We start from the raw sequence: 14,973 nt of genomic DNA, 5'->3' as shown, positions 1-14,973 counted from the left end.
AACACAAACGTCATTTGCTTCATTGCGTGCGCATCCCGGGCACGCCGCGCGCCATCGCTGTGCGCGCCATGGCCGACGGCCTCCTCGAGCTGCGACTCCTTGCCTACTAGCTTAGTAATTGTAGGATAACTTTGCACATCGACAATAATATTAGGACCGCTGGTGCATTTTTCCTTACATCAATTATGTGCAGCGGGCCCCTTAGCCTACGTGTATTAGGTCAACACGCCACGTAGGCCGGTTAAACATTCATGTCCGAGCTTAGGACCTGTCGTGATCCACTTTACAAAATATTGGGACCTAAATATGCAGTTTACTAATTTTAGGACTAACTTGACACCTTGTCGATAATATTAGGACCGCGGGTGTATTTTACTCTTGCAGAATAGAACAATTTTGATAGGCGGACGGGTTGGATAGGCAAACGGTGTCCAATTGAGCTGAAATTTGTCTGTCAAATTTTGTGCAGTTTGGATCGGCGATTTAAGAACAGTAGACAGAATACCGAGGGAACATAAACTATGTTGACTGTGTATGTTTTGTGATTCTGCTGCTCATAATTGTTGTTGTGAATACCGGTTAGTAATATACTGAGTATGTTGTATGTCTCTAGATATTTTAGAGAAGACTCTTGTATCCTTTTGTTCATAGTGGAAGTTGCATGAACGTGTTTGTCTAAAACCGTGGTATTTTACTTCTCATCTTGAGGAGTTTTTTCACGTTAAATTCTTGTGTCACTTGTGCATCTTATTTGTCTTATTTCCACTGCATCTATTGGTTGAAGATATACTCAAAGTTTTGCTACAAGTAGTGGGCGGATTGGTGCTGTGTGGGTGCCCCTCTTTCCCCATTTTCTACATAATGTTGTACCATGTTGATTGTTGTTGAATCATCTAGGAATTTAAAACGCAGGGGCTAATCGACGGCGGCACAGCCTTATAACCGTTATACTATGTGCAATGTTGTAAAAAAACATGTGGATTTTGTTAAATAAAAAGAAACATGTGGATTTTTTTTAATTGAAAAAAAATGTTTTTCCACCAAGAACACCACCTAGCGGGCTAGCAGTGAAGGGAAACTCTTGATCCTTCCACGTAGAATCATATCATGTCCAAAATTTACGTGAGGTCCGTAGAAATTTGTTCAAACTTTAAGTACTCCCTCCAATCCATATTAATCTCAAATTTATCCAAATATTGATGTATCTATGTTTAAAAAGCGTCTAGATACACGTAATATTTCGACAATTAATATGGATTGGAGGAAGTAGATAAACAGTGTCGGCACAGCCCTATTGGTAAAAAACTAATCAGCGATCTTCTCAAGTCTCAACTAATAACACAATAACAACAAGGCACTTGTGGTCAGGGTTTCTGAAGCATAATTAAACAGAGCATTTAGATGGTACAAGCGCATAAAAACCTAGCCATATGCCCATATTTGCTTGATAGGATACTTCATATAGAGGAACATACAGGTCGCAACACAAACCAGATGCCCGAACGCATTAATAAACGAACCTTTAAAATCCGAAGAAGCAAATAAAGTGGACGTACACATGGTAAATTTAGTTAGTACACATTGCCACCCTGTTTACTTTATCGTTTTAATACGAACACTTACTGTTAGCCGGTTAGCTCCTAGTCATTCAGAGCTCACTTTACCACAATCAGAATTTCGTGACCAGGAAACAAGATGCCTTCATGTTCATCAAAAGTAGGTTTCCGAAGTGGTTAGGGAAGGAACAACATGAACATTGGGCAGTGTCCTATTCTAACAACCTAATCATATAAGTGGACCCAACAGAACGGCATTGTTGAATGTTACTTCTCAGCTTCTCACAAGATCCTGGATTACAGGGATGGCAGTTTCAAGGAGAATAAATGGAATGGTATTGTAAGAGATAGCCTGAACAATATAATTTGTGTAACCATAGTAACAAACTCATCCGGCCAACAGAACATCTTCTTGTGTCTCCAACTCTCCATGCAGCAGGACCATCCATAACCTCACTCCAAAGTCCAACTATCAGATTCTGGATTCTTGTGATAGAAGTAAGAAATAATCTGTGGAACAACCGGCTAATCTGATCAAATCTTAAGCTCACCAGGTTCATGCGGCCATAGAACTTCGGAAAGAAACTTCAACCCTAGTGCATTCCAAATATTTCTTCTGGGGGATCATAGATATGCCTCTCTGGGAACAGTTCTTCGAAATCTTGCTTCACTCTGTTCCTTAATAGCGGGTGAGGTAAAAGACCCTTCAATAATACCCTGAAAGGCAATTCTTCCGGTGGATCAGGTGACCTTTTCATGTCCTCATAAATATTCATTGCATCTGATGGCGAACCATATCTCAGGAATCCTCTAATGACTTCAGCATAAGTCTGTGAGTCGGGAAACAGTTTCTCATCTCTCATGTTCCCCCATATTTCCATTGCTTCCTCCATCTTCTTACACTTGGCTAGAGCAATAATCAAATCCTTGTACATGTAAACGTCAGGTTTATACCAATCCTCCTTTTGAACGATCCTAAACATCTGCAAGACAAATGTTTAGAAAGTGGTCAGTACAACAATGGCAAGCATGAGAAAACATCCTACTCAATTCTGATGAAGGGATGAGGTTAAGTTCAGTACATTCTCTATATTTAGTATTACAGGTAAACATTCATTTCAGTAAGCATATGATAAGTAGCACAAGATGATATTCAGTAAAAAAAAATCAAACATTTCTCAGGAGTTTGCAAACATTCTTTTAGTGTATGGTTTCCTTATCAGCATATGCTATCTCTCTCTAGGATAGTGCATACAACAATGAGATCTACACTAGTCATTTGAAGACCAACCAGCATCTAGTCCAAAATTGGATACAGATAACCAAACATACAAATACAAACATTAGAAAAAACACAAAGAAATTTTAACAGCTTTTGCGAATTTATCTTACCCAATGGGAAACAAAAGCAAAGTGCAATTGAAAAGAAAAAACAAACATTCTTGAGTCTGCACATAGCAATTGTCTGAATTGCCTTTCAGGGCCAGGGCCGAGATCAAAGGAGCTACCTCCTTGTTCCTACTTACCTTATGGTCTGTTTGGAATGAGAGAAATGGAAGGATCTTTAAGCATCGCCGGCGAACGGCGGTGGCGACGGTGGAGCTCATTCAGGAGGAAACTTGTCTATGGAGTCATGCGGACTCTTTGGGGATTGGTGCCCTCCTGTCGGGAGATGATGATGTTCCTTGAACTTTTTCTTTTGTTTTTGTATTGCCCCTACCTCCCACCCTGTTAATTCACCCTAACTTGTATTTTCTTCCCGGTTGAGACCTTCTCGACTGCTTTGGTAATGAAAGGCACGCTGTGCTATTTTCGTAAAAAAAAAACTTTTGGAACCATAAGAGGTAGTATGCATTTTCATTTATCTCGAGTCATCAGGAAAATCATCCATCCAATCAGAAGGTAAACCAATGCCACCTTGGCCCTTGGCAAAGAAATCCTTTTTCTACCGTACAAAGAAATCCAATTCAGAGCACAAACTCATTTCTAACCTTACCAAGGAATCTCAACCAAACACTTTGACAAGTTCACATAACACAGTCGGTCGCCCCATCGGCTAAATAAATTTTACCTCCACATGCTTATGTCGAAATTACCCCCTGTCACCTCTCCAATTCATTCATCCATCTCTCTATGTCATCAATCACAGGCAAGTAACAAAATTTCACTATTTCAGTACTTCAAGCAAATTACCCATACGGCAACACCATAAGTTCAATTTAATTGAAAAAAAATGTTCCTCTAATACACGCTAAGCAACCATCTGGACGAAATTAATCATCACAAGCGTTCCTCCAGCTGCTATCCATTCAATGATTCAATAATCTCCGAAATCAAAACCGGAGAGAGGGGGGAGCAGCAAAATGGCTCCTTACCTTGACGGACAGGTCGACCTCCTCCTGGCGCTCCAGCTCGCCGAGCACGGCGAGCTTGTCAGCCTTGAGCAGCCGCGCCACGTGCCGCTTGACGAACTCCTTCAGCTTCTCCTCGTCCCCCTTGAACCGCTTCAGCCCCTGGATCGCGAACAGGGCCTCCTTCCCGATCAGCTTCTTGCTCCGCCATAGCGGCCCGCGCGGTCGCCCGTCGTGGAACGCGCGCCGCCACTCCCCGACGGGGGGCGGCGGCAGCGGCACAGGGCCTCCTCTCCGGAGAAAGCAGTGGGATGAGGAAAGAGGCGGGATCTTGGGGCGGAGGAGGCGGGCGAGGAGAGCTCGAGCGGCCGCCATGGGTGGGGGACTCGGGAGCAAAACCCTGCCCTGCCTCAGCTTGGGCCTGGTTGGGTTTAGGTGGAGCCGTGGAGCGACGACGGCGTACTTGGGTTCTGCTTTGGGTCGGAGCTTACTTTAGTTGGCCTTTTTTTTTCTACGGGGTCGAGTAGTACTTTTAAATTTATCATGACATTTTCAGTGAACTTTTCATTTTTAGAAGATTTTTTAAAATAATAGTACTTCCTCCGGTCTATATTGCTTGTCGCAGCTTTTATTGTTAAACAAGATCGACCAATGGGGAGTGGGGAGAAGTCACCGCAGTGCAGATTCAAATCATAATCCACATAGGTGGGATGTCCTTTAGGCACCTAGCCATGATAACAAGCATTGGCCTCTAACCTTGATGGTGCACGTGAAGGAGAATGACCGACCACGCCGGAGAAGCGGTGGCAGCGAGTGAGGAAAGCTCATCCAACTGACAGGGAGGAGTTGTCACGGTACACAAGGAGAGGAGGACTGGCCGACGGAGGAGGGGCATGATAACGACGTCCGAAGATGAGCTGTGACAGCACGCCGTGACAATCGGGAGGGAGGGAGGGAGAGAGAGGGAGAGAATCAAGGCAAAGTGAGAGATTGACAGAGCGAAGGGGAATAGATCAAGCTTTCGGGTTAACCTGAATTTTGGCAAGGAGAGCTCGAGCGGCCACCATTTGTGGGGGACTCGGGAGCAAAACCCTGCCCTGCCGCGGCTCATCATGGGCTCGGTTGGGTTTAGGACCTGGAGCCGTGGAGAAGACAGCGTGGTACTTGGATTGGTCTCGCCACGACCGTGGGTTCGGTTCCGATTTGGGTCGTTCTTGTTCGGGACATATTTTGGGTCAGATGATTAGCTAGGTTTTTTGTTTTGAAATTCTCACTATAGTACTACGATTTCAAGAAAATTCCTGCATTTCAAGCATGCCCTAATATCATACAGCAGGTGCAAATCACCCCTCTCTAAATCGAAATCGAGGAGTTCCAACTTTGGACCACGCGGATCGCCACAGCAGTGCACTGAGACGTGACTCAGCTAGAGAATTTCACTGTTGTATATACGTACCAAGATACTAGAAAGAAATCAGGACGAGATCTTAGATAAAGTTTCAGAGATCTCGCTGTATCTACACAATACATAATATCTGCCCGCACCTTTCATGCTTTTGAGAATTCCCATGATCCTGCCCGCCTGAATGTACACAGTACACTGATCCTGTGATCCATCCATCCAGCGCAGCATTACGTCCTTTTTCGGTTACCACATTGCCCAAAAGGACGCAGATAGCTAGAGACCGGAGGAGAGCGCCCCTCCCAATCACTGCCGGATCTTCTGCCCGGCCAGTACCACCACGGCACCACGCACCGCAGCATCTTGTGTTGTACTGCCAGAAAGAAATCATAGGAGCTCGCCGGAGGGGCAAAAGATCAGAGGGAGATCTTTCTGTACCATCTCCGTATTCCAAATACTCCTTTATGATCTGAGCCTGATTAATCTCTCGCAGCGCAGCGTGATCTGCCTGGATTGGATGCAATGTGACCCAATCACACCTGAAACTTTGCCACCTTTTTTCAGTTACGAAATGGCAAGCCATGGAGAGGGAAGAAGCTCTCTCTGTCACTCCTGCTGGCTGGCTTCCTGGGTGCAGTCAACAGCGCAACCAACCCATGAGAGATGCCGCTCCAACCAACTCACCTCCCCACAGGCACGAGGACGGAGAAGGGAACCATCTCACTTGCGTTCCAGCACTCCTTTCCTTTGCGGTTGCTTTCCCCGCGAGATTCCTCAGCCTCCCCGCCCATATAACAAAGGAGAAGCCCACAAGGCACCAGCACTACTAGCAGGAGAGTGAGAGTGAGTGGCACTGCACTGAACGCCCTCTCTCGTTCGGTGGGAGACCGGGAGGCAGGCGCAGTCAGGCAGACATCTTCCTCCTCCTCTATCCTCCAAGCAGCAGCGAGCAATGCCGCGCCGTCCGAGGGCTCCCCGCGGCGGCGGTAGCGGAGGCGGAGAGGAGGTGAAGATGGAGGACTTCGTGGAGTCGATGCTCAACTTCGGTGGCGGCGGCGGCGGTGGAGGGGAGGACGAGAGCGAGGAAGGGGAGCAGTTGCCGGCGGGGGAGGAGACCAAGTACAAGTCCAAGAACCTGGATGCCGAGAGGCGGCGGAGGGGCAGGCTCAACAACAACATCCTCGCGCTCAGGGCCGTCGTGCCCAAGATCACCAAGGTGAATATATGTTCTGCATGCTTCCTCCCTCCCAGCAGAGATTACTAATTGCACTGAATGATCACGCCACCGAAATTAGGCACGAATTTGTTTCTCTTTCTCCTCCTGAATAATGAAGTAGTATCTGTCTCCTTTGTGCGAGCACACGGAAGGAGCAAAATCATAATCTGATGTGCTTCGTCTTGGCAAGAAAATTAATTCAGTTGTCATTCCTGACATGTTCCCATGGTTTTTGCTTGCCTGTTGTTTTCAGATGAGCAAGGAGTCCACCCTGTCGGACGCAATCGATCACATCAAGAAGCTCCAGAACGAGGTCCTCGAGCTGCAGAGCCAGCTCGCCGACTCCCCCGGCGAGGCTTGGGAGAAGCAAGGCAGCGCGTCGTGCTCCGAATCCTTCGTCCCCACAGACAACATCCATTATCAGGTAGTACCTGCTGCTACTGCGAGGGATCAAAGCTACCAGAGTAGTAGTTAATTAAAGTTATTGAAAGAGAATGTTAGGACAGTATTGAGATTAACTTGGTCCTTATAATCAACATTACAAATCTCTGGAACCTAAAACTCAGATCAACCAATGCCGCAGTCTGTAGAATATAATACTTGTATATCCTTGAAATTAGTACCCAACTTCTTTTATTCCAGCCTACTCCTAAACACAGCAAAACAAAAGCCTACAAATTAACACTTTTATTTGGTTTAGTAAAGAAGTTTTATAAAAGGAACATAATTTTGGAATGAAAAACTCCCATGTAATTGCAAGGTGCTAAGTTTCAAACAAAAAGAACAGTGTTCTGGAAGCCTAAAAGGTAGAAAGTACCGTATGTCAGATCCATCGTCGATTATCCTCCATAGTGTTAAGTGTAGTAGCTGTGATATCCTGCAGATTTCCTCACATACTCACCGGGCTGTACACATTGACAGGGTCAGGTGGAGCTGATACCTCTAGGATCATTTAAGTACAACCTCAAGATCTTTTGGACCAAAAAGGCAGGCCTCTTCACCAAAGTCCTGGAAGCACTCTGCAGCTACAATGTGCAAGTGCTCAGCCTGAACACCATCACCTTCTATGGCTATGCAGAGAGTTTCTTCTCCATTGAGGTAAATTATCCCCAATTTATTTGTTGCAGTGGAAGATTGCTGAGATTTACTTAAATTCTAAACCTGTTATGGTAATAAGACGGTTACTTCCTGTGTAGGTGAAGGGTGAGCCGGATGTTGTGATGGTGGAGCTAAGGAACCTCCTGTCCAGTATTGTGGAGGTTCCAAGCATGTGAGGCTCTCGAGAATAATAACTCAGATTACCCATATTACAGAACATATACTATTTGTCAGTGGAAATCAAAGACCACCTTTGTTAGAAATAACTCTAGAGTATGCCAGTATGGTGTGGTCTTTGTGTAGGAACTAGGGAGCATACAAAGAGATTGACAAAAACTGACAGAATTTTGTGTCCAAGTTGTACGCGGAGGCGCAATGAACTTGTGATTTGTGAACCATGCCATGATTCGCCATCATCTTTATTTCTATCTTCTTTACTAATGCATGGTCTGCATACATCAATTGGTCTTAAAGATGTTCAGATAGATGTGATTGAATGAAATCAGTTAGTGGCCGTGAGAAATTCCCCTGAATTACCCCTTTGAAAACTGCAATGCCTGCAAGGATTGGATGCAAATGATCTTTGAACAGAAGGTTTTACTATCCGAATGATTTCTAGGGTTCTTCGGATCCCAACGGACGCAAATTGCTCTTGGCTAACGAAGCGTTGCACGATTTCGATCGGACTCACTTTTAGGGGAAAAAAGAAGAAGAACTAGGGTTAAATACAAGCAGCTCGCGGATACCTCCTCCCGTACATCAAGTCCCGCCGACGAGGCGACGAGGCCTCCTACCCCGTGGCCGCCGCCGGCGACGCCGCTCCACGCCTCGACGGCGACAAGGGCAGCAGCGCCCAGGAGGAGGCAGAAGAAGAAATAACTACAGGACTTTACCACGACTGCTTTGAGATTCACGCGACAGGATAGATGGAGGGAGGCAGGGACAGCACGGCCGAGCACGACACCTCTTTCCACGTGGCCGTGTATGTCCTTATGGACGTGGGTCCCACATCCATCAAGGACTCGGCCACTCGTCTCTGGCTCATCTCCAATCTTTTCTCCTCCCTCCCGTCTCTCTCAGATCTCTTCGCCCCACATCTTCCCGAACCTACCTCCTGATCCCTTGCTCGCTCGCCCATCGCGCCCAGGTGAGCCAACGATCCTTGATACTTGCCCCTCCTCGCTAGAATCGCTCGTCCCAGACGGTAACGCTGGTCCGCGCTTCGTTCCATGCGGGGTCCTTCGCAGGGGAATTTTTTTTTTTTGGGTGGCTGCGGCGTTTCCGTCGCTTCGATCGGATCTCGTGTTGGGAGGGGATTCGATCTGATCCGGACGGTTTTGAATTTGCAGGTGTGGGCGCTCAGGGTGGTCGGAGTTTGACCTGCCGCGATGGATCGCGCCGAGCTCACCACCGAGCAGGTCAGTTGATGCTTGGGATTTTTTGCCTGACCAACGTGTTTAGTTGTGCTATGGTGACTCATGTTGTATTGTGCATTGAGACTCGAGGGACCTAGCTTTGCTGTGTTGAGATTTTGAGATGTGTTAGGTGCATCGGGTAGCTTGGGGGCGCGCATTAGCTGGGTGTGATGTCTGAAGAAAATATGACTTTGTGATTGAACTGTGCAAACTGCTGCGAAACTCGAGAAAAAGCGCAAAACAAGATTCTTTTGTAACGTTGTTTGGAATTGAGCGGATATTTCACGGACGTCTTTTTCTTTTTGTTCTTATGGAGGAGCAAACAGTTGTAGAATTCAAATAACAGTAGATAATGTTTTATTGGTACTTGGAGGTAGTGTAGAATTTTGATCTCCATGCATGCTCTTGTGATGCAACTTGGGCTGGCATTTTAATGTGGTCATGTCCTTGTGCTACTCGAGTGCCAGCCGTCCAAACGGCAGCTGCTACCATCAAAGGATTTTTTGTTGTTAAAAGGAAAGGGTGTGCCCTTTCTGTACGATTGAGGAATAATTTGCGGTAGAATCAACTATTATTGTGTCAAAACGTTAGATGGCTGCACTGCAGGGCTACTCAGTTTTGTATGAGTCCATTGTGACATCTTACGTGAATCTGCCCTTGTTCTATGGGTTAGTCCTTGTGGATATTGAACAGAGCTTTGTTCAATATGAGAATAACACATAGTTTTCATTTTGATTGGATTCACTAGTAACTATTTAGGAATAACAATCAGTTCCATGTTACTATGGCATAATACTTTATTTTTGTTTTCTAGAGAAATGTGCAAAAAAACATCAGCACATCTGTTGATTATTAGGAGATGCATACTAGATACCTAACACGGCATTGTTTGTATTCCACATCAGTTTAGGGTTTGTCTTCTCTTGTGTATATAACCTTTAGTCCATAATTAACATGAGAAATCTGTTTGTTTCTCTCTCAAACTCAAGAACATTAAGGTGAAATTCTTATGATGTATTAATTATCTGATTCTTGTTTTGTATTTCAAGGTTCTCAAGCGGGACATTCCATGGGAGACATATATGTCTACTAAGCTAATCTCTTCAACATGCCTTCAGCTTTTAAGGCGATACGACCACAAGCCAGAAAGTGAGAGAGGTCCGTTGCTTGATGAGGTGAGTAGCTTTATCGTCTTAAATTGTTTTTCTCGGGATAAATACCTTCTTAGAAAAACATCTATGTTCGCCTTTTCTTACTCTCTTTTAACTACCTTTCTTTGCCATCTTTTAATGTTGTAGTTCTGCTGCTGATTCATGCTATAGCTGGTGCATCTGAATCTTAAGATCACCATTATTCTTCTTTTCTTACTCTACAATCCATTAGGATTTAGCTTTAGCGTACATGTCATGAAATGATATGATTCTGTCTATTAGGAAAGGTGTCAGTTTAGCATTTTAGAGGTTCACTTTGAAACAATACTTGTATTTTTTTATCTCCTTCAAGAGAACCATGAGTCCTGATTTGCCTATAATGCATTCTCTATTTTGTTGCCCTGATTTTTTTTGCCAGTTTTGTTCACCTATTCTTCTGTTTGACTAAATCCATATATTTAAATTTTCCGGTAGCTTTGCAATAATGATTTATGGGAAAAAAATCTATGCTTTTACAGGATGGGCCGTCCTATGTCCGGATTTTTTTGAATATCTTGCGGAGCATATCCAAAGAAGAAACTGTGGAATATGTGCTTGCGCTCATTGATGAAATGCTTGCAGGTGTGCAACTACTTATCGACTTGATAAAATGTTTTGTTAGTGCTATAGTGTTAATTATTGCCTTTGTTTTCAGTCAATCCTAAACGGGCCGCACTGTTCTATGATGAATCTCTCTCTGGTGAAGACATTTATGATCCTTTCCTAAGTTAAGTTTTCTAGATTTTCTATATTGTGTACCTTTTCATCTTAAAGTTTGCCCCTTCTCTTTTTTTTTGAAAGAAGAGAGGCTCTGACAGTGAATTATATTAGATAGAAACAATATATGTGCAATATATACAAGGGGAAAAGACCCCAGGGCACAGGATACGAAGACACGACAGCACTAAGAGGCTGGAACTAGACGCTCCAGCTCCTTCTCCTTCGAAGTACAAATAGACCAACATACTCTACGACAGTTTAACTGAGCAGTACTTCCTGTTTTGTAAAGGCATTTGGTGGATTACCAACCATATCATTGGAACAGGGCACCTTTGCACCTCATGGTTTTTCTGGTTTGAGAAAATCCCTCAAACCAGACATCTTGCCTGGACGAAAAAAAGTTCATACGTATTCGATAGACAAAATCAACAAATTTTATAGGGTGGACTGGGGTTAACAGATTTTGTGTAATGGACCTATTCATAAATCTTAGTAACATCTTCCAGTTTTGAAATGAATTGTTCCTTGGACGTGGTCAATTCATTCTCGTAGCCATACAAAACCCGGTAGGATTAGATGGTTAGATTCCACTCACCAAAGAAAATCTTGCTTTCCGGTCAAGTTTTTTTATTCCGGTAAAATAAAAAGAAAATCTTGCTGGATTGAGTGATAAGGGTATTCCGTAAACCATAGGGCCTTTAGTTGATCTGATTGACATAATCGACATTTGGTATGCCAGACTGGCAATTATTTTCTTTTTTTCCCCATATGGCGCGAGTTGATTATTGGTCTCCAGATATAACTAATTTTCCCTTGAGACTTCATACTTGTTCATTGTCCCACCTCCCACTTCCTCCAGCTGTATATGAAATTTTGGATATTAAGGGTATTATTGGTTTGAGCCAAAGTTTACCTAGGTACCTTACCAAAAGTTTGGCTAGCCAGAAATTAGGAACAATCCAAACAAAAACCAAAATTTTGGCCATGACCGAGAAATTAGCATGGTCTAGTCTATTTTGGCAGCAATCCAAACATGCCCTACCATAAGCAAGCACAAGAGCCAAACACCATTATCTTTTACCATCTCAACTGGGATGGGATATGTGCATAGTTCACATGCTACTAACTTTGCCAGTAATGTTTCATGTATTAGTTTGTTCTCTGCTTGTCATATTTGTCTAACAAAATTACAATTTCCAGATTGCTCTTGAAAGGTAACTGGTTTGTCCAAGAAAAAAGCTGTAAGATATTGACTCACTTAATAAGGTACATTCTGTTTATATTCAATGGCTACATTCTTTTTTCCTTTCTAGGGATAATCTAACTTTACCGTGATTATAGTGCAAGACCTAAGCTTCAGAATGGCATGGTTCCAAATGGAGAGGCTTCAAATTCAAAGAGCAAGCTTACATCAATTCATGATGTGTTAAGAGGTTTGGTTGATTGGCTCTGCACTCAGGTTAGAACTTGTGGTATAGTCTTTAGGTATAGTTTATTATAGCGTCACATATATTGTGTTATGGAACTAGTGTTCAAGAGTTCTAAATATTGAGAATGGTGCTTTGCAGCTGAGGAGCCCCACCCACCCGAACTTTTCTATTCCTACGGCTACCCACTGCCTCGCTACTTTGCTAAAGGAGCCATATGTTAGAACTTTGTTTGTTCAGACAGATGGTGTAAAATTGCTCATTCCTTTAATATCTCCAGCTTCAACGCAACAGTCAATTCAGGTGATTGCTGAGGCCCTTAATCATATAAATGTAAAATAGGCAAATTGTTTTTTTGTCAAGAACATAAGTTGAACTATCCATGCTCAAATTTTGCATGCTTTTCTTGTTAGATTTGTTCGATGCAAGCATGTTGCTCTTCCACCTTTTGAGCATCCGTTAACTATTTAATTAACGGGGCAATCATTTTTGGAGCAATATGTACATTTATTATTACTTAACCAGTCCAATTGTCGATGAGAAGCATAGATATCCTTTTCTGTAAAAGTGAACTATTTTGTAATCTTCTGTTTACCCTGGTTGAATCTTGTGCAGCTTCTCTACGAAACTTGTCTTTGCATCTGGCTTTTATCCTTCTATGATGCAGCAGTTGATTACTTGTCCACTACAAGAGTGATGCCAAGACTTGTAGAGGTTGTCAAAGGCTCTACTAAAGAGAAGGTGAGCATTGGAGTTCTTAAGTTTACCATGTTATCACATTTCCTTATATCAGAAATATGGAATAATATTATTTTCTATTTTCATGAAGGTTGTCAGAGTTGTTGTGATGTCCTTACGTAATTTGCTGGCGAAGGGCGCATTTGCTGCCCAGATGATTGATCTTGGATTGCCACATATAGTACAGAATTTGAAAGCTCAAGCATGGAGTGATGAGGTGAGGGGGTTACAAAACCTTTTGCATTTATTACTTTTTACTCTAAGCTGCAAAATGAGTCGCCCAGTTTTTAGTTTATTTTCTTGTTTGCTGAATGTTCGTGTGATCTGGTCCCCAACCACCCATGCCAACCATGGTAAGTAGATGGATTCATTCTGGTTAACTGCACAAAGACTTGCTGACACTTTGACAAGTATACACATTTCCATTCTGTAGTATAGTAGTATGATGACATGATGCATGCTGCGAAGATTGCAGCACTGGAGACAATTTGGGGGATCTTCAAACTTTGTGTGGAATTTGGGAAACCAATCCAAGCATAAATTTGTTTGAAATTATTTAGATATTGTGTAGTTGAGCTTGTCGCAATACCTGTTTGAACTGACATTTTGCTACCTATGTACCCAGGATTTATTAGATGCACTGAATCAACTAGAAGTAGGGCTCAAAGAGAATCTTAAGAGGCTGAGCTCGTTTGACAAGTACAAGCAGCAAGTTCTTCTTGGCCATCTTGATTGGTCTCCAATGCACAAAGACCCAAGTTTCTGGCGGGAGAATATTACCAATTTTGAGGAAAATGATTTCCAGGTATGTCATATCCTTTCATGAATGATACATTTCAGAAAGCACATAATATTTTGTGAACAAAAAATTTGGGAGTTTTTTTATGTTTGTCCCTTTGTTGTGGCATTTCAGGAGCTAAATGCTTCTATAACCCAAAGTGAACTGCCAAAAAGTCCAATTTAAATTTGTTCTAGTGCCCTTCCCTATGGTTAATTAATCTTTTGAACTTTTTTCCTGGTATGCATAGACAAAGTGGATACACAAGATCACATATAGGATTTGGCTCCAGCCCAGCTGTGTTTATATAACTCCCATTTGTATTATTTCTGTAATTGTCGTGGAGTGACGCCTTCAATTTTGCAGATTCTACGTGTCCTTATGACAGTCATCGACACGTCAACCGACACCACCGCTCTTGCGGTTGCCTGCTATGACCTCTCGCAGTTCCTACAGTACCATCCTTCTGGCCGCATAGTGGTGGCAGACCTCAAGGCAAAGGACCGAGTCATGAAACTCATGAACCACGACAATGCTGAAGTAAGGAAGAATTCCCTACTCTGCGTGCAGAGGCTCTTCCTCGGCGCAAAGTATGCTAGCTTCCTGCAGGCTTAAGACCAAGAAGTTTTTGTATTTATGAAGCGTTAGATCCACAGAACCTCATGCCGTTCTTCAGAATGGCAAACAATTATTGAGAATGTAAGACCTCGAAACCTCTTGTCCAGTATTATCCTGTTGCTTTTTGATTTATGAAACTGGTGTATAATAAATAGTCTCAGCAATTGCTTGCTCGATGTAATAAAGGGTCCATGAGCAGTGTTTCTTTCCTCTGAACAGTGTTCTTGCCTGAGGAACGAATGTAAGAAACACGATTTATGTAAATTGTATTCATTTTCCGTGGGAACTGATGGTTGAAGCTTGTCTTTTGGGTTTTGCTCGTGATTTTCATGTTCTTGTCACTATTTTCTATGTGAAAGAAGCAAAATATTGAACTGTGGTCATGAAATATCGGAAAGATCTTGCAAAATTTCAGTAAGAACTTTTGCTAACAGAAAATTCAAAATTTAATAAAAGAATACTAG

The 14,973-nt window shown here is 43.1% G+C and overlaps 3 protein-coding genes and 1 long non-coding RNA gene across 5 annotated transcripts; 2 read left to right on the top strand and 2 right to left on the bottom strand.

The window, feature by feature from the left end:
• Positions 1 to 1,647: 1,647 nt before the first annotated feature.
• LOC100826421 (protein THYLAKOID ASSEMBLY 8-like, chloroplastic) lies at positions 1,648 to 4,378 on the bottom strand. Its single transcript, XM_003562901.4, has 2 exons — positions 3,932 to 4,378; positions 1,648 to 2,539 (listed from the first exon to the last, which is right to left on the bottom strand). The coding sequence occupies exons 1-2, from the start codon at positions 4,280 to 4,282 to the stop codon at positions 2,150 to 2,152; spliced, it is 741 nt and encodes a 246-aa protein (XP_003562949.1). The 5' UTR covers positions 4,283 to 4,378; the 3' UTR covers positions 1,648 to 2,149.
• Positions 4,379 to 5,211: 833 nt separating this feature from the next.
• Positions 5,212 to 8,085, top strand: LOC100826112 (transcription factor UDT1). The gene is made up of 4 exons (XM_003562900.4): positions 5,212 to 6,525; positions 6,779 to 6,949; positions 7,447 to 7,623; positions 7,722 to 8,085. Exons 1-4 carry the CDS (start codon positions 6,262 to 6,264, stop codon positions 7,797 to 7,799), a joined length of 690 nt encoding a protein of 229 aa, XP_003562948.1. The 5' UTR covers positions 5,212 to 6,261; the 3' UTR covers positions 7,800 to 8,085.
• On the bottom strand, positions 6,537 to 7,485 carry LOC112270140. Its single transcript, XR_002962510.1, has 2 exons — positions 7,343 to 7,485; positions 6,537 to 6,965 (listed from the first exon to the last, which is right to left on the bottom strand). It is a non-coding gene; the product is annotated as an uncharacterized LOC112270140 (long non-coding RNA).
• Positions 8,086 to 8,633: 548 nt separating the features above from the next.
• Positions 8,634 to 14,810, top strand: LOC100825489 (probable V-type proton ATPase subunit H). 2 transcript variants are annotated; one of them, XM_010238923.3, is made up of 12 exons: positions 8,634 to 8,770; positions 8,973 to 9,041; positions 10,088 to 10,213; positions 10,708 to 10,810; positions 10,884 to 10,956; positions 12,149 to 12,214; positions 12,290 to 12,407; positions 12,517 to 12,678; positions 12,991 to 13,116; positions 13,205 to 13,330; positions 13,739 to 13,918; positions 14,258 to 14,810. In XM_010238923.3, the coding sequence occupies exons 2-12, from the start codon at positions 9,012 to 9,014 to the stop codon at positions 14,504 to 14,506; spliced, it is 1,359 nt and encodes a 452-aa protein (XP_010237225.1). In that variant the 5' UTR covers positions 8,634 to 8,770; positions 8,973 to 9,011; the 3' UTR covers positions 14,507 to 14,810. The 2 variants fall into 2 exon arrangements, with proteins under 2 accessions (XP_010237225.1, XP_024313487.1); XM_024457719.1 differs by lacking the exon at positions 8,634 to 8,770 and adding an exon at positions 8,815 to 8,836.
• Positions 14,811 to 14,973: the final 163 nt, after the last annotated feature.

The sequence above is a fragment of the Brachypodium distachyon genome, chromosome 1, assembly GCF_000005505.3.
Source record: "Brachypodium distachyon strain Bd21 chromosome 1, Brachypodium_distachyon_v3.0, whole genome shotgun sequence".
Taxonomy (NCBI): domain Eukaryota; kingdom Viridiplantae; phylum Streptophyta; class Magnoliopsida; order Poales; family Poaceae; genus Brachypodium; species Brachypodium distachyon.
Note: the sequence above shows the minus strand (reverse complement) of the source record. Positions and strands in the feature narration are given on the sequence as shown.

Bases quoted from the DNA above. Each gene is read 5' to 3' on its own strand.
- LOC100826421 (XM_003562901.4), bottom strand. From the start codon at position 4,282: ATGGCGGCCGCTCGAGCTCTCCTCGCCCGCCTCCTCCGCCCCAAGATC. The intron at 2,540-3,931 runs GTAAGGAGCCAT...TTTGTCTTGCAG, and splicing joins AGGTCGACCTGTCCGTCAAG to ATGTTTAGGATCGTTCAAAA.
- LOC100825489 (XM_010238923.3), top strand. From the start codon at position 9,012: ATGGATCGCGCCGAGCTCACCACCGAGCAG. The intron at 12,679-12,990 runs GTGATTGCTGAG...AATCTTGTGCAG, and splicing joins CAACGCAACAGTCAATTCAG to CTTCTCTACGAAACTTGTCT. The intron at 13,331-13,738 runs GTGAGGGGGTTA...CTATGTACCCAG, and splicing joins CTCAAGCATGGAGTGATGAG to GATTTATTAGATGCACTGAA.
- LOC100826112 (XM_003562900.4), top strand. From the start codon at position 6,262: ATGCCGCGCCGTCCGAGGGCTCCCCGCGGCGGCGGTAGCGGAGGCGGA. The intron at 6,526-6,778 runs GTGAATATATGT...TGTTGTTTTCAG, and splicing joins TCGTGCCCAAGATCACCAAG to ATGAGCAAGGAGTCCACCCT. The intron at 6,950-7,446 runs GTAGTACCTGCT...ACACATTGACAG, and splicing joins CAGACAACATCCATTATCAG to GGTCAGGTGGAGCTGATACC.